The following is a 19,119-nucleotide window of genomic DNA, read 5'->3' on the forward strand; positions in this document are numbered from 1 at the left end:
GGATTATTCCTTTGGGTAAAATGTCGATGTCATTTGGAATGAATATTATATACCTGTTGTATTTCATTCTGTGATAGGTCTGAGGGCAACAATGAAGAAATATACTGCGAATAATTCACTTCTTCAAGGGGGCTTGCCTCTTGGTCACCAGGAAACTGTTGCCATGGAGCCTTGATAGCTAGAGGAAGGCAACAGAATGGAAATCCCACATGCGGCAAGCTATCAAATGAAAGCACCCTTACAAGAAAAGCATGAAAAAAAAATCACATGTGGGGAAAAAAATGATGTGAAAGTTTCATGAGTTAGACACGTGGTTTTCGGAAAACAACGTTTCACATGAATTTTCACCTGAACAAATCACATGGAAAAAATGTCAAGTAGGAAAAACATAGCCTACGCATGATGTTTCACATACAGTGCATTCGAAAAGTATTCAGACCCCTTGACTTTTTCCACATTTGTTATTCTAAAATGGATTAAATCGTTTCCCCCCCTCATTAACCTACATACAAGAACCCATAATGACAAAGCAAAAACAGCTTTCTATTTTTCTTTGCAAATTTCTAAGATTTTTTAAAAACTGAAATATCAAATTTTCATAAGTATTCAGACCCTTTACTCAGTACTTTGTTGAAGCACCTTTGGCAGCGATTACAGCCTTGAATCTTCTTGGGTATGATGCTACAAGCTTGGCACACCTGTATTTGGGGAGTTTCTCACATTCTTTTCTGCAGATCCTCTCAAGCTCTGTCAGGTTGGATGGGGAGCATTGCTGCACAGCTATTTTCAGGTCTCTCCAGAGATGTTCGATCGGGTTCAAGTCCAGGCTCTGGCTGGGCCACTCAAGGACATTCAGAGACTTGTCCCAAAGCCACTCCTGCATTGTCTTGGCTGTGTCGTTGTCCTGTTGGAAGGTGAACCTTCACCCCAGTCTGAGATCCTGAGCGCTCTGGAGCAGGTTTTCATCAAGAGTCTCTCTGTACTTTGCTCCGTTCATTTTTCCATCAAACCTGACTAGTCTCCCAGTCCCTGTCGCTGAAAATCATCCCCACAGCATGATGCTGCCACCACCATGCTTCACCGTAGGGATTGTGTCAGGTTTCCTCCAGATGTGACGCTTGGCATTCAGGCCAAATAGTTCAATTTTGGTTTCATCAGACCAGAAAATCTTGTTTCTCATGGTCTGAGAGTCCTTTAGGTGCTTTTGGCAAATTCCAAGCGGGCTGTCATGTACTGAGGAATGGCTTCCGTCTGGCCACTCTACCATAAAGGCCTGATTGGTGATGTGCTGCAGAGATGGTTGTCCTTCTGGAAGGTTCTCCCATCTCCACAGAGGAACTCTGGAGCTCTGTTAGAGTGACCATTGGGTTCTTGGTAACCTCCCTGACCAAGGCCCTTCTCCCCCGATTACTAAGTTTGGCCGGGCGGCCAGCTCTAGGAAGAGTCTTGGTGGTTCCAAACTTCTTCCATTTAAGAATGATGGAGGTCACTGTTTTCTTGGAAACTTTCAATGATGCAGACATTTTTTGGTACCCTTCCCCAGATCTATGGCTCGACACAATCCTGTCTCGGAGCTCTAAGGACAATTCCTTCGACCTCATGGCTTGTTTTTGCTCTGACATGCACTGTCAACTGTGGGACCATTGACAGACGTGTGCCTTTCCAAATCATGCCCAATCAATTGAATTTACCACAGGTGATCTCCAATCAAGTTGTAGAAACATATCAAGGATAATCAATGGAAACAGGATGCACCTGAACAAGGCTGTAAATGTAACAAAATGTGGAAAAGGGGAAGAAGTCTGAATACTTTCCGAATGCACTGTAGTGGTCAGGATGTTGGCTTCTCCCATGGGAGACCTGTGATATTATATATTTCACATTTTCTTTTTCAGCTGGAGGGACATTAGTGCCCTGATCTCCCATGGGAGAAGCCAACATGTTGACCATAAGACCAAGAGGGACAACACTCATTTTGAAGTCGCCATGAGAAACCACTACTCTTTCATGTGCATTTTCACGTTTTAATGTCAAGTAGGGCTGTCAATTGATACAAAATATAATTGAGTTTATTGCAGTATTTTATGTGATTAATCATGACTAATTGCATATTGACATATTTGATTTGTCCAAAGTAACAGTAAGCAAAATCAGGTAAATTGGTAAACACACTGTCTTTAACCTCAAAGTCAATTTGTTTTGACATCGCATTTTTGTTGTTGTTGTATAGATTATGTATCTTGGATGTTTTCAGTGAATTTTGAACGCTTTCAGATAATGCAATAAAAAAGTGCACAAAAATGACAGAAAGTGAACTTGAGTTAACTGTCAAGATAGCGCTAGTTTTAACATGGTAGCCCTTTACACCTATATACGGGTTGAAAATGGCAGATATGAGCACTGATAAACGCAGTTGCTGTACAGTAACATGCTTTAAATTACGTCAGAGTTCAGGCTCTTTACTTCACAGCGCTGTATGGGTTTTGACCAATGATGTGTATGAACCCTAGAATGCGTTGCTGTGTATTGGCAATTGAGAGACGCTGAAGACAAAAGTCGGCCATATTGGCACTCCCAAGTAAGAGCAGTCCTCCATAGGAATGAATGGAATTACATGTATTTAAGTATTTATTTGCTGTACTGGAGACAGTAACATTAGTACTCTCAAAAAAAAGTAAGAAATGTAATTTTAATTTTGATATGTTTAGCTAACATAATATAATTGAAATGTATGCATTACGTTTTCTGTAATAGAATAGATGTGTCAAAAATGAATGTAGACATTCATAAATGTATTTATGTAGCTTCCTAAAACTTTTTTTTACAATGGAGGAGGAGTACCAAGGTGGCTGCGCAGTGATTTCAATACAGCGCCTCCTGTTAGTCATTCAGGATTTATATACATCATTGGTTTTGACTGACAGCTGTTCTGAATTTGAGCATCGCACGCGACAAGAAGTAACCCCCATCCCTCCCGCTAATTGGGCAACTTTAGTAAATGTTTTGTTGTCTGAGTGAGGGAAATGTTGTAAATTAATAGGACTCGATGTATTTTGAAAGATGAGACGTTGAGGATTATAATAAATACCGCTTTGATGTCATACAAGCAAGCCAAAAACCTGTCTAAATGTGCACTTCACATTTCCATATAATTCAATTCATGTCATTGTGATTATGTAATTCTATGATTAGGGCTTTACACTTCTTGTTACAAAGAACATTGTCTATATATTAGACAGTAAACACACAGGTAGGCACAGCATGGCACGCACACACACACCAATGCACCAGTTGAGGCGTTCATGAAAAACTAGCACCATGGACAGCGAACCTGCCTTGGTAATGCATGCCTTGCATTCATACTACGCTCCAACATTGTGGATCAAGGTAGGGCAGTTGGCAAACTAATTGAACTGTACCTCTTCTATTTCATAACCACAATTATCTGTGTGAGAGTAGGTTCAATGCCAATGAGAGTAAGAGGGAGGGACTGACCTGTTTTTGAGGGCATTGAGGACTCTGGATTATTCCCTTGGGTAAAATGTCAATGTCATTTTTGATCAACGTTTATGATCACTATGTTTGATGTAAAGTTACAAGGTGACATGGCGTCGTACCCTGGCTTGTTTTGAACAGAATTAGCGTATGTTTGTCTATTGTCAAGAACATTCGCAGCGGAACACACACCTGAATTCACTCATGACTCTTTTCAACACGCACCAAAATTACGATATTTCTCTGAATTGCCTTGTGAAAGAGCAACACTGCAAGGTCGTATTTTATAACTTAGCTAGTCATTTTGGCAATACAATAAGCTTTCAAATGATGCCCACTTGACCCAGATTGCGATTTATAATGGACCATTTGTGGGTTGCGTAAACAACAAATGTAATTGTATGATCGCGGGCATGCAGCGTTGTGTTCCAAACAAAACAACTACAAGTGTGCTTGCCCTAGTTCCTCAACGGTACAGCTAGGAGATCTAAAAAAAAGTACCTTATAGTTGAAGACTCTTCTTTAAGTCATAAAAGTGCATTGAAATTACTTAGGAACTGTGCACACTTTGGAGAGGTGTGTGGCCACTTGGAGACACCAGTTAGTCCTCTCACTCAAACCCTTGTCATTTTTTGTCTTATGTTGCACCTACCCCACATTTCCAGGAATATTCTTATCATGTTATTGAATGTATCCAGAGTATTTTCAGATTTCGTTATCAACAAATGGAGCGAAAAGTAGAGTGAATGTACAGTATAATATAATCAATAGTGTAATGTTTGGATTCAGTCTTGTGTCAGGTGAACTGTTGTGTCCTCAACTTTGGTCTAATAATTTTCCTATAATCTCCAAACTGTTCCGTTTCAATGGCAAAAGTGCATATAGATGGCAGAATTCAGATATGACGTCTTGTTTGTCGGTATCCACTGAGTTTTTGTTTAAGAAGAAATGTGTGTCAAATGCATGTGGGCCTCCATCTTTATGTACCTCCGCTATTGCTACCATGCTTATGCAAATGCTTTTCAGATTTCTTCTGTGAAGAATAATTTCAGTTTAGTCCTATCCATATAGGCCAATTCCAACGAGTGTAAAGGGTTAAACAGGATAAATAAGGAGACAGAGCGCTAGCCGCTGTTCTTTTCTCTTGGCTTCTTCTAACAGTCACTAACCAAGGTATGAAGAAGAGTGGCTTGCGGCTGCAACAGTAACACTCCAAATGAATGGCTCAGAAATCATTTAAAAAATGTTTTTTAACGCACTTCAATTGTTATACTCAGGTAGGCTAAGTTAACTTTTTACAGAATGGCATTACATCATTTTCAATTCCATATGTGGAAACATTGCTACTGCAACATGTTAACACCACCTTTTCATGTTTGGTGTGTAACACTATTTCAACACCACATGTAACTTGCAATTCCAAATGTGATAGTTAGATTTTCACGTGCCGGTTTCTTACATGTGAAACTCCAAATTTGATTTTCACGTGATTGTTTTCTACTTGTTAAAATGCAATCCCATATGTGAAAGTGAGATTTTCACATGTGGAGTTTTCTAACATGTGAAACTGCGAATTTCACATGTGCAACTGTAATTCACATGTGAGGTGAGAACTTTTTTTTCTCACATGTGAAGAGGTGGTGTTAACATGTGACCTTTAAATTTAATACATGTGAAAATATGACTTCACATGTGAAAACAGCTATTCCACATGTGAAACTGCAAACAAGACATGTGTCAAGGGCAGCCATTCATGATCATTACTGTATATGGATGCATGAACGTGTGCGCACGCACACACAAATGCACATGCATACACAAACACCCCCCCCCCCCCCCCCACCCACACACACACACACACACACACATACGCACATGCTTTCACAAATTTCACTCCCACGAACGTACTGTGGAGACACAAACACACCCACACACAAGGCCATCAATTTTTATGTCAAGGCCACTGTGTGCTCAGAGAAACATTTCTAAGGACCCGTACTGAGCCTCGATTCAGTTACTTAGAATGAGGTCGGGGCAGCAGCACACAAGACGGCAAGACAAGTGTTCGCCATATACAAATGGGGAACTTAGTTCAGATGATTTGCCTGACTATACAGACTGTATGGATCGAGGTCGGCATTGAATAGATGTATCCTGAGTCATCTGTATATGGCTCTGAATGTATCACCCTTTGATCTACCTAGGCAACATCAAGCTGGCTAATTTGGCCCCTGTTGAATGCCTGTGGCCATGGATGTGTGTGTGCTGGGCTTTGGTGTGTTGACATGGCCCAGCCGGTGTGTGTAATGTGGGTCAGCTCTGTGCTGTGGCTGTGGCCTGCTCTGCTCCAATATGCTCTGTGGCTGGAGATGAGTATTCTCCCGGGAGCCATGGATGGATGCTGTGGTTGAAAGCCAAGATTCTGCTAGTCTGCTCTGCTGCTTTCTGGGCTCCTCTCTCTCTCTCTCTCTCTGTGCAGCCTGGCCAGATGTACATGGCTCCAACACAGAATGCTGCAGTGGACTCTGTGTGTCTGTGTGGCTCTGCTGTGCTCTGATAAGGATGGCTTTAATACGCTGTGGTGAGAGTGGTTTATCTCCTAGACTAGTCCCGTTTCTCTCTTCCCCCGTTCTGTTCTGCTCTACACAAAGAGCAGCTCAACTGGTAGACTGGTTCTGTTCAGTTCTCTGGAGTTGAAACGTTGAATGGTTGAAAGCATGCTTCTGGTATTATGTCGGAATTAACACAAAAAATGACTGAAATGGAAAATGAGTTTTTAGAGTCAAAGTAGCCTGGTAGGGGTTACAAATCTTTTTTTTTACAGCAATTAGTCTGAATCTGCCAATCACACAGCATTTTATACAACTCTGTTATATTTATAGCTTTCATGGTATATTTCAAACTTAAATAATTCTAAATAAATCAGCACAATCTGCATTCTATACACCTAGTGAATGAGTTAGATGTTGACAGTAAAGGAGACAAAGACATACTATTAGAACAAAGGTGTGCCTAACATAGTTTCCCCTCATTGTGTGTCCCCCATGCAGGCCTGGATGACTGTCTGCAGCAGTACATTCAAAACTTTGAAAGGGAGAAGATCAACGGGGAGCAGCTTCTCCACATCACCCACCAGGAGCTGGAGGAGCTGGGGGTCACCCGCATCGGACACCAGGAGCTCATCCTGGAGGCTGTGGACCTACTCTGTGCCCTGGTGAGGAGTTCATCTAGACATGCAGGGCTGGAGTCAGGAGAGATGGTCAGGGCAAAGGGCTGTAGAGTTAGACCTCTTGTTTGCGGACATGACAGAATAACTTTACTATCGATGCCTTCCAGTGCAACCAAGCCAGTGCAGTCAAAGTGCTCCAACTAGAGAAACACGGTGGACGTGCAGGAGATGTCCAGCTAGCCTAGTTGCTAGATCTGTTTGTGCACCATTTGAGAGACAAGGCATGGCAAGGCATGACAGACAAGATTGAAGACAATAAAAGGTCAGAAGAAAGTGTCGCTTTATTATCTACAGCCATCATCAGTGTTTTCTGCTGAGTAACAAGCAGTGGAGGAGAGAGGCAGCAGCAGTGCTCAGTGACCAGGGCTAGAGAGGTAGAGCTGAGGCTAGGGCCAGAGTCGCGGCGATGATTTGTGTCCGTTGGAGCTAAAGGCTAATTCAGATTCATTGGTGAATTGTATCCTTATATCCTAGATAGAGGTGGAGTGGGAGGAGACTGTGCTGATTAGTGGTGGAGCGGGAGGAGCCTGTGCTGATAGAGGTGGAGCGGGAGGAGCCAAGGCTGATTAGAAGTGGAGCGGGCGGAGCCTGTGCTTATAGAGGTGGAATGGGAGGAGCCTGTGTTGATTAGAGATGGAGCGGGAGGAGCCTGTGCTGATAGAGGTGGAGCGGGAGGAGCCTGTGCTGATTAGAGATGGAGCGGGAGGAGCTTGTGCTGATTAGAGGTGGAGCGGGAGGAGCCTGTGCTGATTAGAGGTGGAGCGGGAGGAGCCTGTGCTGATTAGAGGTGGTGCGGGAGGAGCCTGTAGTGATTAGAGATGGAGCGGGAGGAGCCTGCGCTGTGTGCATCAGTAAGGGAGGCATGTAATGTTAGTAATGTTAGTCTTGCTGTATGATGACTCATACAGAGAGAATCAGGCGTGGGCATGGGAAGAGCCCTGTTAGAGCGAGCTAAGAGCTCTGTATTAACTTGACTGATTCAGAGAGGGGCCACACAGCACACGTCCTCTCTGATGGGCTGGGGAAGTGTCTGATAATAGATCCATAGGCCTAGACAGCAGCAGCTGGGAGGGAGTGTGTGTGTGCATGTGTGTGTGAGAGGCTGCCTGTGTGTGAGGCGTGTGTGGAGCTAGCTGAGGTTAGTGTGTGATTCCCTGTGACAGAGCGGCCTGCAGCAGAGCATCATTAGAGTGCCTGGACTGCCTGAGACCCAACATCTCCACACAGACAACCACACACATGTAATCTGTGTCTGTTAGTTAGATGGTCTGGTGGGGGCTGCCTGGGTGTGTGTGTCAGAATGTGTGTGAATGTTGAGCAGAATGTTCCTCCTTTATGTTCACATAGGGGGCTATAGTATAAGTTTGCGACTGTGTGAGCATGTGTGTATGAGTCTGTGAACATGTGCATATGTGCTAAGACAGTATAGTGTGTGTTCTGCGTCCCATCTCCATTATAGTGATGTGCTGTGATTATCATTGGATGCTGGGACATGTCCCCATTGATCCTGGCAAAGTGCACTACAGCTAAACATTGCGTCACTCTGCTGAGAGGAGGCTGACATGAGTAATGACTGTACTGGAGGAGACCTACAGGTGGAGGGGACAGGAGAGACAGGACACGGACGTGGTCACGCACACACACACACACTGCCTTATTAGTGGCCTGACCAAAACGGATGTCTGCTGAATAGGTCTCAGCCCCTCTGCTCTGCTTGTGTAAGACAAGACTCTCTGCAGATCAATTTTTGAAATGAATTTATCTTTCCTGGGTTGATTATGTGAGTGTGATGGATTGAAAGACAATGCAGGCTTAGTGTCAGTGTGACCGCTGACTCAAACTGAGGGAGTTGCTGGGAGTTAGATAATTGTTCATCAGTCGGCAGTGACCAGACAGACAGACAGACAGACAGACAGACAGACAGACAGACAGACAGACAGACAGACAGACAGACAGACAGACAGACAGACAGACAGACAGACAGACAGACAGACAGACAGACAGACAGACAGACAGACAGACAGACAGACAGACAGACAGACAGGGCTCTGCTGCTGAGTTGTTGATGTAATAGGGATTTTGCTCCCACCAAATTACAAAAGACATTACAGCCATCAGAGGAAAGTGTCCCCTCCATGCAGTGACGCCTCTCTCTGCCTGAATGGCTCACTGAAACGAAGGTAGCAGGGAAATGGTTGAGCTGGTCAGTACTCACCACCACCTATCAGCATAATGGTGTGTTTCCTCTACACTGGGTCGACTGCCAAGAACAAGGCCTTATTATTGTGTCGCTTAGCTTATTTGCATGGATGTACAGTATAACATATTTAATTCTCCCCCGCCTTTTATCTCTTGTCATCCTCTGCATTGACGTAATAGGTGACTAGCGATGGAGAAGCCCCCATAAAGAGCAGCCTGATCAGACAGCAGCACATTACTTTGATATTTTGAATGAAAGAGGAAAATCAATAATGGAAGAAGAAGCTATGGAAACACTGGGCTTGTTGTAATTAAGAGTGACAAAGCCAGGAGTCACCATGGCAACTGGGCTGGGCTGGGCTTAGCTACATTGTTGTGGGTTAGACAGGAAGGAGGTATTTCTCCATGGTGACAGTGACTAATGTTGACTAGACGAGGAGAATAAGAGACAGCTATTCACACACAGGCACACATCTCTAACAGACACACTATTGTGACAACGAGTATGACAGATGAGTGGTCTTCATTGTGTCTCTGATGAGGCAAGCATCTCTTTATGTTTACTTGAAAAACTCTAGATCCAAAGGATAAAGCTGTCCACCTGGTTTGGTAGATAAATTAAGAGGGAAATCTGAGATTATCTGAGATTATGTGACTGAAAGGATTTGTCTCTATATATCTCTGGCATTTAGCTCTTATATGCACTATACATTTGCTGCAACACTGTTCTGTATGAGCTTTCTAATACAAGTACTGAATATGTTAGTCACACCACAATGTCATTGCAAGTTACTGTTATTTCTCCACGTGAACTTAATGTATCCACATTTTAACTTTAAAGTCAAACACTTCTGGGAGCATACTGGACCATGGTCTAAGGGTACTGTACGTTCTGTTCCAGAACTACGGTCTGGAGACTGAGAACCTACGTACTCTATCCCACAAGCTCAATGCCTCAGCCAAGAACCTGCAGAACTTCATCACAGGGAGGCGTCGAGGTGGCCATTATGATGGCCGGGCCTCACGCAGGCTGCCCAATGACTTCCTCACCTCCGTGGTGGACCTCATCGGAGCAGCCAAGAACCTTCTGGCCTGGCTGGACAGGTGGGTGTTACATCTCAGCTTCGGGGGTTGAGATTTATGCATCGGAACATCCCAGTTTTGTTAGACTTAGAGTAGCTTATTTTCCCCAGAGGAACTTCATTTGCGTATGCCTAATAGTTTATATATGGTTCTCTTTCATTGTAAAGTTGTTGGGGAAGGCAAATACTGTCTTATGCAGAGATGTTTCTTTTTTATATCTCACTGACTGTTCTGCCCTCTCCCATCCTCTGATGTCTGACTGTATTGTACTTTCTTCCCTCTTGCCAGATCCCCATTTGTCAGTGTGACAGAGTACTCCTTACTGAAGAACAATATTGTTCAACTGTGCCTGGAGTTAACCACCATAGTACAGCAGGTGAGTTGTCCAGGGGTGGGTAAAGGTTAGGGAATTAATTAACTAGTTACTAGTGCATCAATACGTCTCTGACAGAACACTTGGCTATATACCTCCATTTTATAATTCTGTTAGTTTTGTCGGGAATAGATGAAGGCCGACTGAAAATAACTTTCCTGTTTTAAATACTCTCAAGAGACAGTCTGCCAGCTAAATTCATTTCACTGCACTTGGGATACTTGCATCTGTCTCATCTGATAGGGGCTCAGTTTCATTTTAATGTTTAAAAAAAACATTAGTTCTCTAACTGGTTTTAATTGTCTTGCAGGACTGCACGGTGTATGAGACAGAAAACAAAATTCTTCATGTGGTGAGTTTTGAGTTTTCTTCTATGGGGTTTAATGCCCACAAGACCTACAAATCTTATTATCAATCATTAATTGCCACCTAATACTTAATCTTAGTTAACAGTCATAACATAAGCAACAGTAGTCAGTAAACAGTAAAAATTATCAAATGTTTTCACAATAAGTGGTATGTGAATCATCCAACGTTATATGGGACAATGATTTAAAACACTCATTAATCTTTACACATTGTTTTTACACACACACACACACACACACACACACACACACACACACACACACACACACACACACACACACACACACACACACACACACACACACACACACACACACACACAACTTGAATTAGGGCACATGCCCACACTTGAACATGTGATAATACAGTCACACGCGTCCTCCTCATCGACCAGGCAGGCAGCACTATGGAAGAAAAGGGTTTAGATTATTAATAAGAGTGTGTGAGTCTGCCTGTGTATTTCTCAAAAGCCGCAGTTTTAAGGCCTTTGGTTGGCAGTCTGTGTTGAATAATGCAGAACCTCCCTGCTGCTCCCGCGGGCATTCCTGCCTACAGCAATTAGACAGGGAGAGAGATGGTGAGGCAATAATAAAGGAGAAGCTAGGACAAACTATGTACAGGCCAGACGTGTTTTTGTTTGTCTGTGTGTGTGTGTGTGTGTGTGACAGAGAGAGAGCAAGAGAGAAAGTGAGAGAGAGCCCAACTGGAGACTAAGGGAATAGATGGAAGGTCATGGCTGTGTCACTGTAGTTACGCTGTTCACTGCCAGCAAGTTCTGTTCACTGTGCTACTATTGGCAGTAATAGAAACCTATGTACAGTACATTTGACATGACATCTGAAGGACATGACAGTATCCAGCGCTGTTCATACAGTGCTCCATAGACCAATGAGAGACCCCTTTTTCCTCAACTTGTTAAACCTGGGAAGGAGAGCCGTAGCTTGCCTTTGAAGAATGCCTTGTGAGTCTCAGATGATGAATAAACCGAAGAATCGCTCATTAAAAAACGGGTCAGATTCTCAGATAATTGCATACAGTGCTTCATTCTTGTTGCTCTAAAAACGCAGGCAGGAGAAGAAGAAAGTGACTCCATGCTCTTGTCATCCCCAGTTGGCTCTTTGTCCTTCAACAAAGTGATACTGTTGAACTCCAGGAAGTGATGCACAATCCCGATGCTCACAATAGACAATGTAGCAGACAGTGTAGTAGTAATACCTTACACTGTGTGGCTTCTTTTCCAGGAAACTGCCAAAATAAAGGAAACACTTGATTAAATGAGGATTACATAGTATATTGTAAGCAGGTACTTCCACACAGGTGTGGTTCCATGTATAAAAATGCCCAGTTGCCCATTATTTTGGCTACCATGGCTAGAAGAAGAGATCTCAGTGACTCTGAAAGAGGGGTCTCAACCCAGCTACCACATAACATTCTGAGGTGATTTTTGTGTCCTATGGTTATTTTGCATATAACCTTCCCACAACTTTCTTGGAATGGTGTAGGGTAGTTGCTTGGCTTTGGAACATTCTCATCACATTTAAGGAACATGACAAGAAAACATTGTTTTTCATTACTTTAACTGAATGTTTCCTAAATGTTCAAATTTAAATGTTGGTAATGTTCTAGGAACGTTCTCCAACTGGTTTGTCATGGGGAATGTTCTCAAATAGTTCAGAGAAGGTAAAAAAAATATTCTGTGAGAATTTCAGTACTTTAGCATAATGATTTTCTACAAGTTTTCTCATGGTTCTATTTAAAGTCATGTTCTCAAATTGTTCCAAGAATGTTAATAGAAGGTCCAAGGGCCCGGGGCTGGGTTTCTACTAAGCTAACATATGGAATTGTTTTAAGAAGGTCATACCAAGGATCATTTAGATATTTGATTTAGAATTTTATTTGATGAAACATTGAATTTGGCCTTACTGCTATTAGCCTATAGAAACACATTGAATAACATATTCATCGTGTCAAAACAGATCATTTTAATTTATTTTTGGACTATGTTTTGAAGTGCCTGTCCTATGTCTGAGAGATAAGTTCAGAAAATTATTCATATTTTTTTACCCATATTTAACCCCTTTTTGGCACTAAAGTACTTTCATAATAAAACAAATCTGGTACAGGGTTACCTTCAGATGAGTCTTGTGAGACTTGTGGGCATCCTAGAGCAAAACATGAGAGTCTCACCTTTTGATGGTGTGGTCATATTAGTGTGTAGCCCAAACTGTTCAGACACTACTGGCAGATCGGCAGTACCGGCTTCAGACAAGTCCCCTGACACTCGTAGAGCTAAATGGAAAACACCATTGTGAGAGTCTCATCTTTCCATAGAGGGGAAGACACTACAGACATTTTCGTGATAAAACCAATTTTTGGGATCTCCTGGTCTGACAAACACTGCTGCAGCTCTGCCACCTTCCACCCCAGATGCGGAAGGTCGACATCGACAAATGCGGTGGATTGAGACGCAGTCTATGCAAAAAAACATATCTCTAGCCGAAACGGGATACATTTTTATGGGGATTTAAAAAAAAAATGCTAATCAACTTTAGGTTAAGAGGGAACTTTCTTCTGTGGGAAATTCAGTACTTCAGCATATCATTTCGGACAGATTCCCACATGGTTGGGGCGGCAGGTAGCCTAGTGGTTAGAGTGTTGGACTAGTAACCGAAAGGTTGCAAGATCGAATCTCCAAGCTGACAAGGTACAAATCTGTCATTCTGCCCCTGAACAAGGCAGTTAACCCACTGTTCCTAGGCCGTCATTGAAAATAAGAATTTGTTCTTAACTGACTTGCCTAGTAAAATAAAGTTTTAAAAAATGGTTCTATTTAAAGTAAGGTTCCCAAGTTGTTTGCATAACGTTAAGAAAACTTTCCATAAGAACCACAAGTAAACTTTAGTAATGTTTAGTAATGTTATAAAAAAAATATATACATTCTGTTCTCAGCATCAACAAAACTCTTTCTATCTTTTATCTTGTTAATTAAGTGTGGTCAGTGTGGTCATGGATAGAGAACAGAAGATTATAGGTTGAAAAAGAAATGTGTTGGCATGATTAATAGCTAAGGAAATAATTTTCCATGTGTCCTATCTATGCTTGGAGTTAAAAAATACAGATGAAGTCAGAAGTTTACATACACTTAGGTTGGAGTCATTAATACTCGTTTTTCAACCACAAATTTCCTGTTAACAAACTATAGTTTTGGCAAGTCGGTTAGGACATCTACTTTGTGCAGGACACAAGTCATTTTTCCAACAATTGTTTACAGACAGATTATTTCATTTATAATTCAGAGTATCACAATTCCAGTGGGTCAGAACATTACATACACTAAGTTGACTGTGCCTTTAAACAGCTTGGAAAATTCCAGAAAAGGATGTCATGGCTTTAGAAGCTTCTGACAGGCTAATTGACATAATTTGAGTCAATTGGAGGTGTACCTGTGGAAGTATTTCAAGGCCTACCTTCAAACTCAGTGCCTCTTTGCTTGACATCATGCGAAAATCAAAAGAAATCAGCCAAGACCTCAGAAAAAAATTGTAGACCTCCACAAGTCTGGTTCATCCTTGGGAGCAATTTCCAAACGCCTGAAAGTACCACGTTCATCTGACCAAACAATAGTACGCAAGTACCACCTCCCGGGTGGCGCAGTGGTCTAGGGCACTGCATCGCAGTGCTAGCTGCGCCACCAGAGTCTCTGGGTTCGCGCCCAGGCTGGGCTGGGTTCGCGCCCAGGCTCTGTCGCAGCCGGCCGCAACCGGGAGGTCCGTGGGGCGACGCACAATTGGCATAGCGTCGTCCGGGTTAGGGAGGGTTTGGCCGGTAGGGATATCCTTGTCTCAGTATGTAATAAAAATGTATGCACTCTACTGTAAGTCGCTCTGGATAAGAGCGTCTGCTAAATGACTAAAATGTAAATGTAAGTATAAACACCATGGGACCACGCAGCCGTCATACCGCTCAGGAAGGAGACGCATTCTGTCTCCTAGAGATGAATGTACTTTGGTGCGAAAAGTGCAAATCAATCCCAGAACAACAGCAATGGACCTTGTGAAGATGCTGGAGGAAACAGGTACAAAAGTATCTTTATCCACAGTATAACGAGTCCTATATCGACATAACCTGAAAGGCCGCTCAGCGAGGAAGAAGCCACTGCTCCAAAACTGCCAAAAAGCTAGACTACAGATTGCAACTGCACATGGGGACAAAGATGGTACTTTTTGGAGAAATGTCCTCTGGTCTGATGAAACAAAAATTGAACTGTTTGGCCATAATGACCATTGTTATGTTTGGAGGAAAAAGGGGGAGGCTTGCAAGCCGAAGAACACCATCCCAACCATGAAGCACGGGGGTGGCAGCATCATGTTGTGGAGGTGCTTTGCTGCAGGAGGGACTGGTGCACTTCACAAAATAGATGGCATCATGAGGGAGGAAAATTATGTGGATATATTGAAACAACAACTCAAGACATCAGTCAGGAAGTTAAAGCTTGGATGCAAAGGGGTCTTCCAAATGGACAATGACCCCAAGCATACTTCCAAAGTTGTGGCAAAATGGCTTAAGGACAACAAATTCAAGGTATTGGAGTGGCCATCACAAAGCCCTGACCTCAATCCTGTAGAACATTTGTGGGAAAAACTGAAAAAGCGTGTGCGAGCAAGGAGGCCAAAATTCACCCAACTTATTGTGGGAAGCTTGTGGAAGGCTACCCGAAACTTTTGACCCAAGTTAAACAATTTAAAGGTAATGCTTCCAAATACTAATTGAGTGTATGCAAACTTCTGACCCACTGGGAATGTGATGAAAGAAATAAAAGCTGAAATAAATAATTCTCTCTACTATTATTCTGACATTTCACATTCTTAAAATAAAGTGGTGATCCTAACTGACCTAAGACAGGGAATGTTTACTTGGATTAAATGTCAGGAATTGTGAAAAACTGAGTTTAAATGTAGTTGGCTAAGGTGTATGTAAACTTCCGACTTCAACTGTATATGTTTACCCAAAATAAGCTAGCAGTGTTATTGAAACAGTGAAAATTAAGGAAGTTAAAAAAGTGCGTTAATTAAACCTCCCAGGAAAACTTTCAAGGAACCAGAGTAAAACGTTCTCAGAACCTCCCTGCAACCTAAAAATAAACGTTTCCAGAACAGGTGAAATTTTCACTTCTGTTCTTAGAACGTTTAGAAAACGTTCAGTTTTACCGGTCCGGAAACGTATGGCTTCGTTCTCACAACCAATGTGAAATCAAAAACATTAGTTCCCACAACTTCCATGGTACCAAATGTGCTAGCTGGGAAAGGAGTATATGGAGTTTTAAATGGTGTGTGTGTCTCAGTCACCAGATCTCAACCTAATTGAATACTTATGGGAGATTCTGGAGCGGCGCTTGAGACAGTGTTTTCCACCACCATCAATAAAACACCAAATGATGTAATTTCTTGTGCATGAATGGTTTTGCATCCCTTCAATGGAGTTCTGCCAAGGTGCATTGAAGCTGTTCTGGCGGCTCGTGGTGGCCCAGCGCCCTATTAAGACACTTTATGTTGGTGTTACCTGTATCATTTAGGCATCCAAAGAATGATAGTTATTCAGGCAGTAATTCATATTACCCAGTTGTCAGTGTGAGATGCAGCATATAGAATGATCCCTTCCTGTCTTCTGTCTGCAGTGTAAAACATTGTCTGGGATCTGTGACCACATCATCTCGCTGTCCTCTGATTCGCTGGTGTCCCAGTCGGCTCATCTGGAGGTGGTGCACCTGACCAACATCATGCCCAGCGAGGGCCTGGTTAGTACTTACTCTGACTACACTGTAGATGCCTTCAATCATACCTCCACAGGAGCTGAACAAGGAGTTTGTCTAAGATACTCAGTCTTTGACAGGATAGTTCTATGACAGAGAAAACAGGCTCACTTTACTTGTTTGCTGTTGCTTACAAGTTTCATAACAAGATATTGGGAAGTGTAAGTCTCATCATTCAGCCTTTTTCCTCTCATTTAGGGAATGTACATAAAATCTACATACGACGGCCTTCATGTCATCACTGGGACCACTGAGAACGTAAGTCTACTTTCTGGACCCTGTTACCCTGTAGTAAAACAAATGTTTTACTTTAAACATTCTCTGCTAACCATACCCACTCTTGCCACCATACCTTTAATCTCGGTTAACCCAGAACTAAACTCTTGCGTAATTGGTCAGATGCTCGATTAAGTTCTGGGTCCATATGTGTTGAGAAGAGATCGGAACCGGCAACTCTATGGGCCAAATGTCCCCTCCCCTTCTTAAATTCAAAAGATGCTAACAGCTGCGAAATCGTGATTTGTCCAAAGCACCAGAACTAATGCTGCTCGTTATCTCATGCATCCCATTGTATCATGAAAGATCTACAGTACCATTTATGTTTACGTACTGTAGTCTGTCCATGAGAGATTACCATACCTTTGTTTTTGTCTCCTACCATTGGCTTGCTTCTTTGACCCATGAGCTTCTTGTAGTGCTATAAAGATCAGCTCCTCTGGTTAGGGCTCTGGGATAACTGTTCAATTAATGCAGCAAATAGTGAACACCCTAATTAACATCTGGGTGTTTAATTGGAGGTGAAACAGAGGAGGGGTGACAGAGGCTTGCAGATGGTCTTCTAGCTCTTCTAATTAGCAACACTTTCAAAGCAGGACTGGGATGGGGAAGATTCTCTGTAGGAGATGGAGAGGGAATGGGTGCTGCTGTTTAATGTGATGTTTAAGTTTTACTCAGACACATACTGTGACTGATCATTTTTGTTATTTCCGAGCCCCTATGGAAGGAAAATACTGGAGATATTGTACAAAGTGTGCAGTCGTAGTACCACGGTATGAAGGGAGGTATAGAGGCTGGTGATGTCTCTGCCAAGTGATATGACTCATCTCGTCTTTTCAATTGCTGCTAAATGGTGGCTGAGATTTATATTTTTTATTTAATTTTATTAGGATCCCCATTAGTCGACGCCAATGGCAACAGCTAGTCTTACTGGGGTCCGACATATAACGAAAAATACATTACAGACAAAATACTTTTTGCATTTTACATACATTTAAAAACATGCATTTAAAAAAAGTAACACTCTTTAGACTGTTACTGGACATTTTGGGGGAAACCATAATCTACCTGTCTTCTAAAGCTGTGCCAGCATAGCCTCCCCTTGCAGACCAGTCTTTGCTTTAGCCAACTCCTTTGTTCTGTTCATTATCATGCCAGGTACAGTGCATTCAGAAAGTTTTCAGATCCCTTGACTTTTTCCACATTTTGTTAAGTTACAGCCTAATTCTAAAATTGATTAAATAGTTTTTTTCCCCCTCATCAACCTACACACAATACCCCATAACCACAAAGCAAGGTTTTTAGACATAAAAACGGAAATATTAAATTTACATAAGTATTCAGACCCTTTACTTTACCTTTACTTGTTGAAGCACCTTTGGCAGTGATTACAGCCTCGAGTCTTCTTGGGTATGACTCAACAAGCTTGGCTCACCTGTATTTGGGGAGTTTCTCCCATTCTTCTCTGTAGATCCTCTCAAGCTCTGTCAGGTTGGATGAGAAGCGTTGCTGCAAAGTTATTTTCAGGTCTCTCCAGAGATGTTGGATCAGGCTCAAGTCCAGGCTCTGGCTGGGTCAATCAAGGACATTCAGAGACTTGTCCCTAAGCCACTCCTGAGTTGTTTTGGCTGTGTGCTTAGGATCATTGTCCTGTTGGAAGGTGAACCTTCGCCCCAGTCTGAGATCCTCAGCGCTCTGGAGCAGGTTTTCATCAAGGATCTCTCTGTACTTTGCTCCGTTCATCTTTGCCTCGCTCCTGACTAGTCTCCCAGTCCCTGCCGCTGAAAAACATCCCAACAGCATGATGCTGCCACCACCATGCTTCACAGTATGGATGGTGCCCAGTTTCCTCCAGAGGTGACACTTGGCATTCAGGCCAACGAGTTAAATCTTGGTTTCATCAGACCAGAGAATCTTGCTTCTCAGGGTCTGAGAGTCTTTAGGTGCCTTTTGACAAACTCCAAGCAGGGCTGTCAGGTGCCTTTTACTGAGGAGTGGCTTGCATCTGGCCACTCTACCATAAAGGCCTGATTGATGGAGTGCTGCGGAGATGGTTGTCCTTCTGGATGGTTCTCCCATCTCCACAGAGGAACTCTATAGCTCTGTCAGAGTGACCATTGGGTTCTTGGTCACCTCCCTGACCAAGGCCCTTCTCCCCCGATTGCTCAGTTTAGCCGGGCGGCTAGCTCATTTAAGAATGATGGAGGCCACTGTGTTCTTGGGGACCTTCAATGCTGCAGACATTTTTTGGTACCCTTCCCCAGATCTGTGCCTCGACACAATCCT

The 19,119-nt window shown here is 42.8% G+C and overlaps 1 protein-coding gene across 1 annotated transcript in view; it reads left to right on the top strand.

Moving 5' to 3' along the window:
* LOC120057508 (connector enhancer of kinase suppressor of ras 2-like) overlaps nucleotides 1-19,119 on the top strand; it is a 52,408-nt gene that overhangs the window by 2,193 nt on the left and 31,096 nt on the right. The window contains exons 2-7 of the mRNA XM_039006107.1: nucleotides 6,546-6,709; nucleotides 9,825-10,027; nucleotides 10,295-10,382; nucleotides 10,690-10,731; nucleotides 16,423-16,542; nucleotides 16,756-16,815. Of these exons, the coding sequence (XP_038862035.1) occupies nucleotides 6,546-6,709; nucleotides 9,825-10,027; nucleotides 10,295-10,382; nucleotides 10,690-10,731; nucleotides 16,423-16,542; nucleotides 16,756-16,815 (677 nt within the window). The remainder of the gene's footprint in view (nucleotides 1-6,545; nucleotides 6,710-9,824; nucleotides 10,028-10,294; nucleotides 10,383-10,689; nucleotides 10,732-16,422; nucleotides 16,543-16,755; nucleotides 16,816-19,119) is intronic.

The sequence above is a fragment of the Salvelinus namaycush genome, chromosome 12 (genome assembly GCF_016432855.1).
Source record: "Salvelinus namaycush isolate Seneca chromosome 12, SaNama_1.0, whole genome shotgun sequence".
NCBI classification, from domain to species: domain Eukaryota; kingdom Metazoa; phylum Chordata; class Actinopteri; order Salmoniformes; family Salmonidae; genus Salvelinus; species Salvelinus namaycush.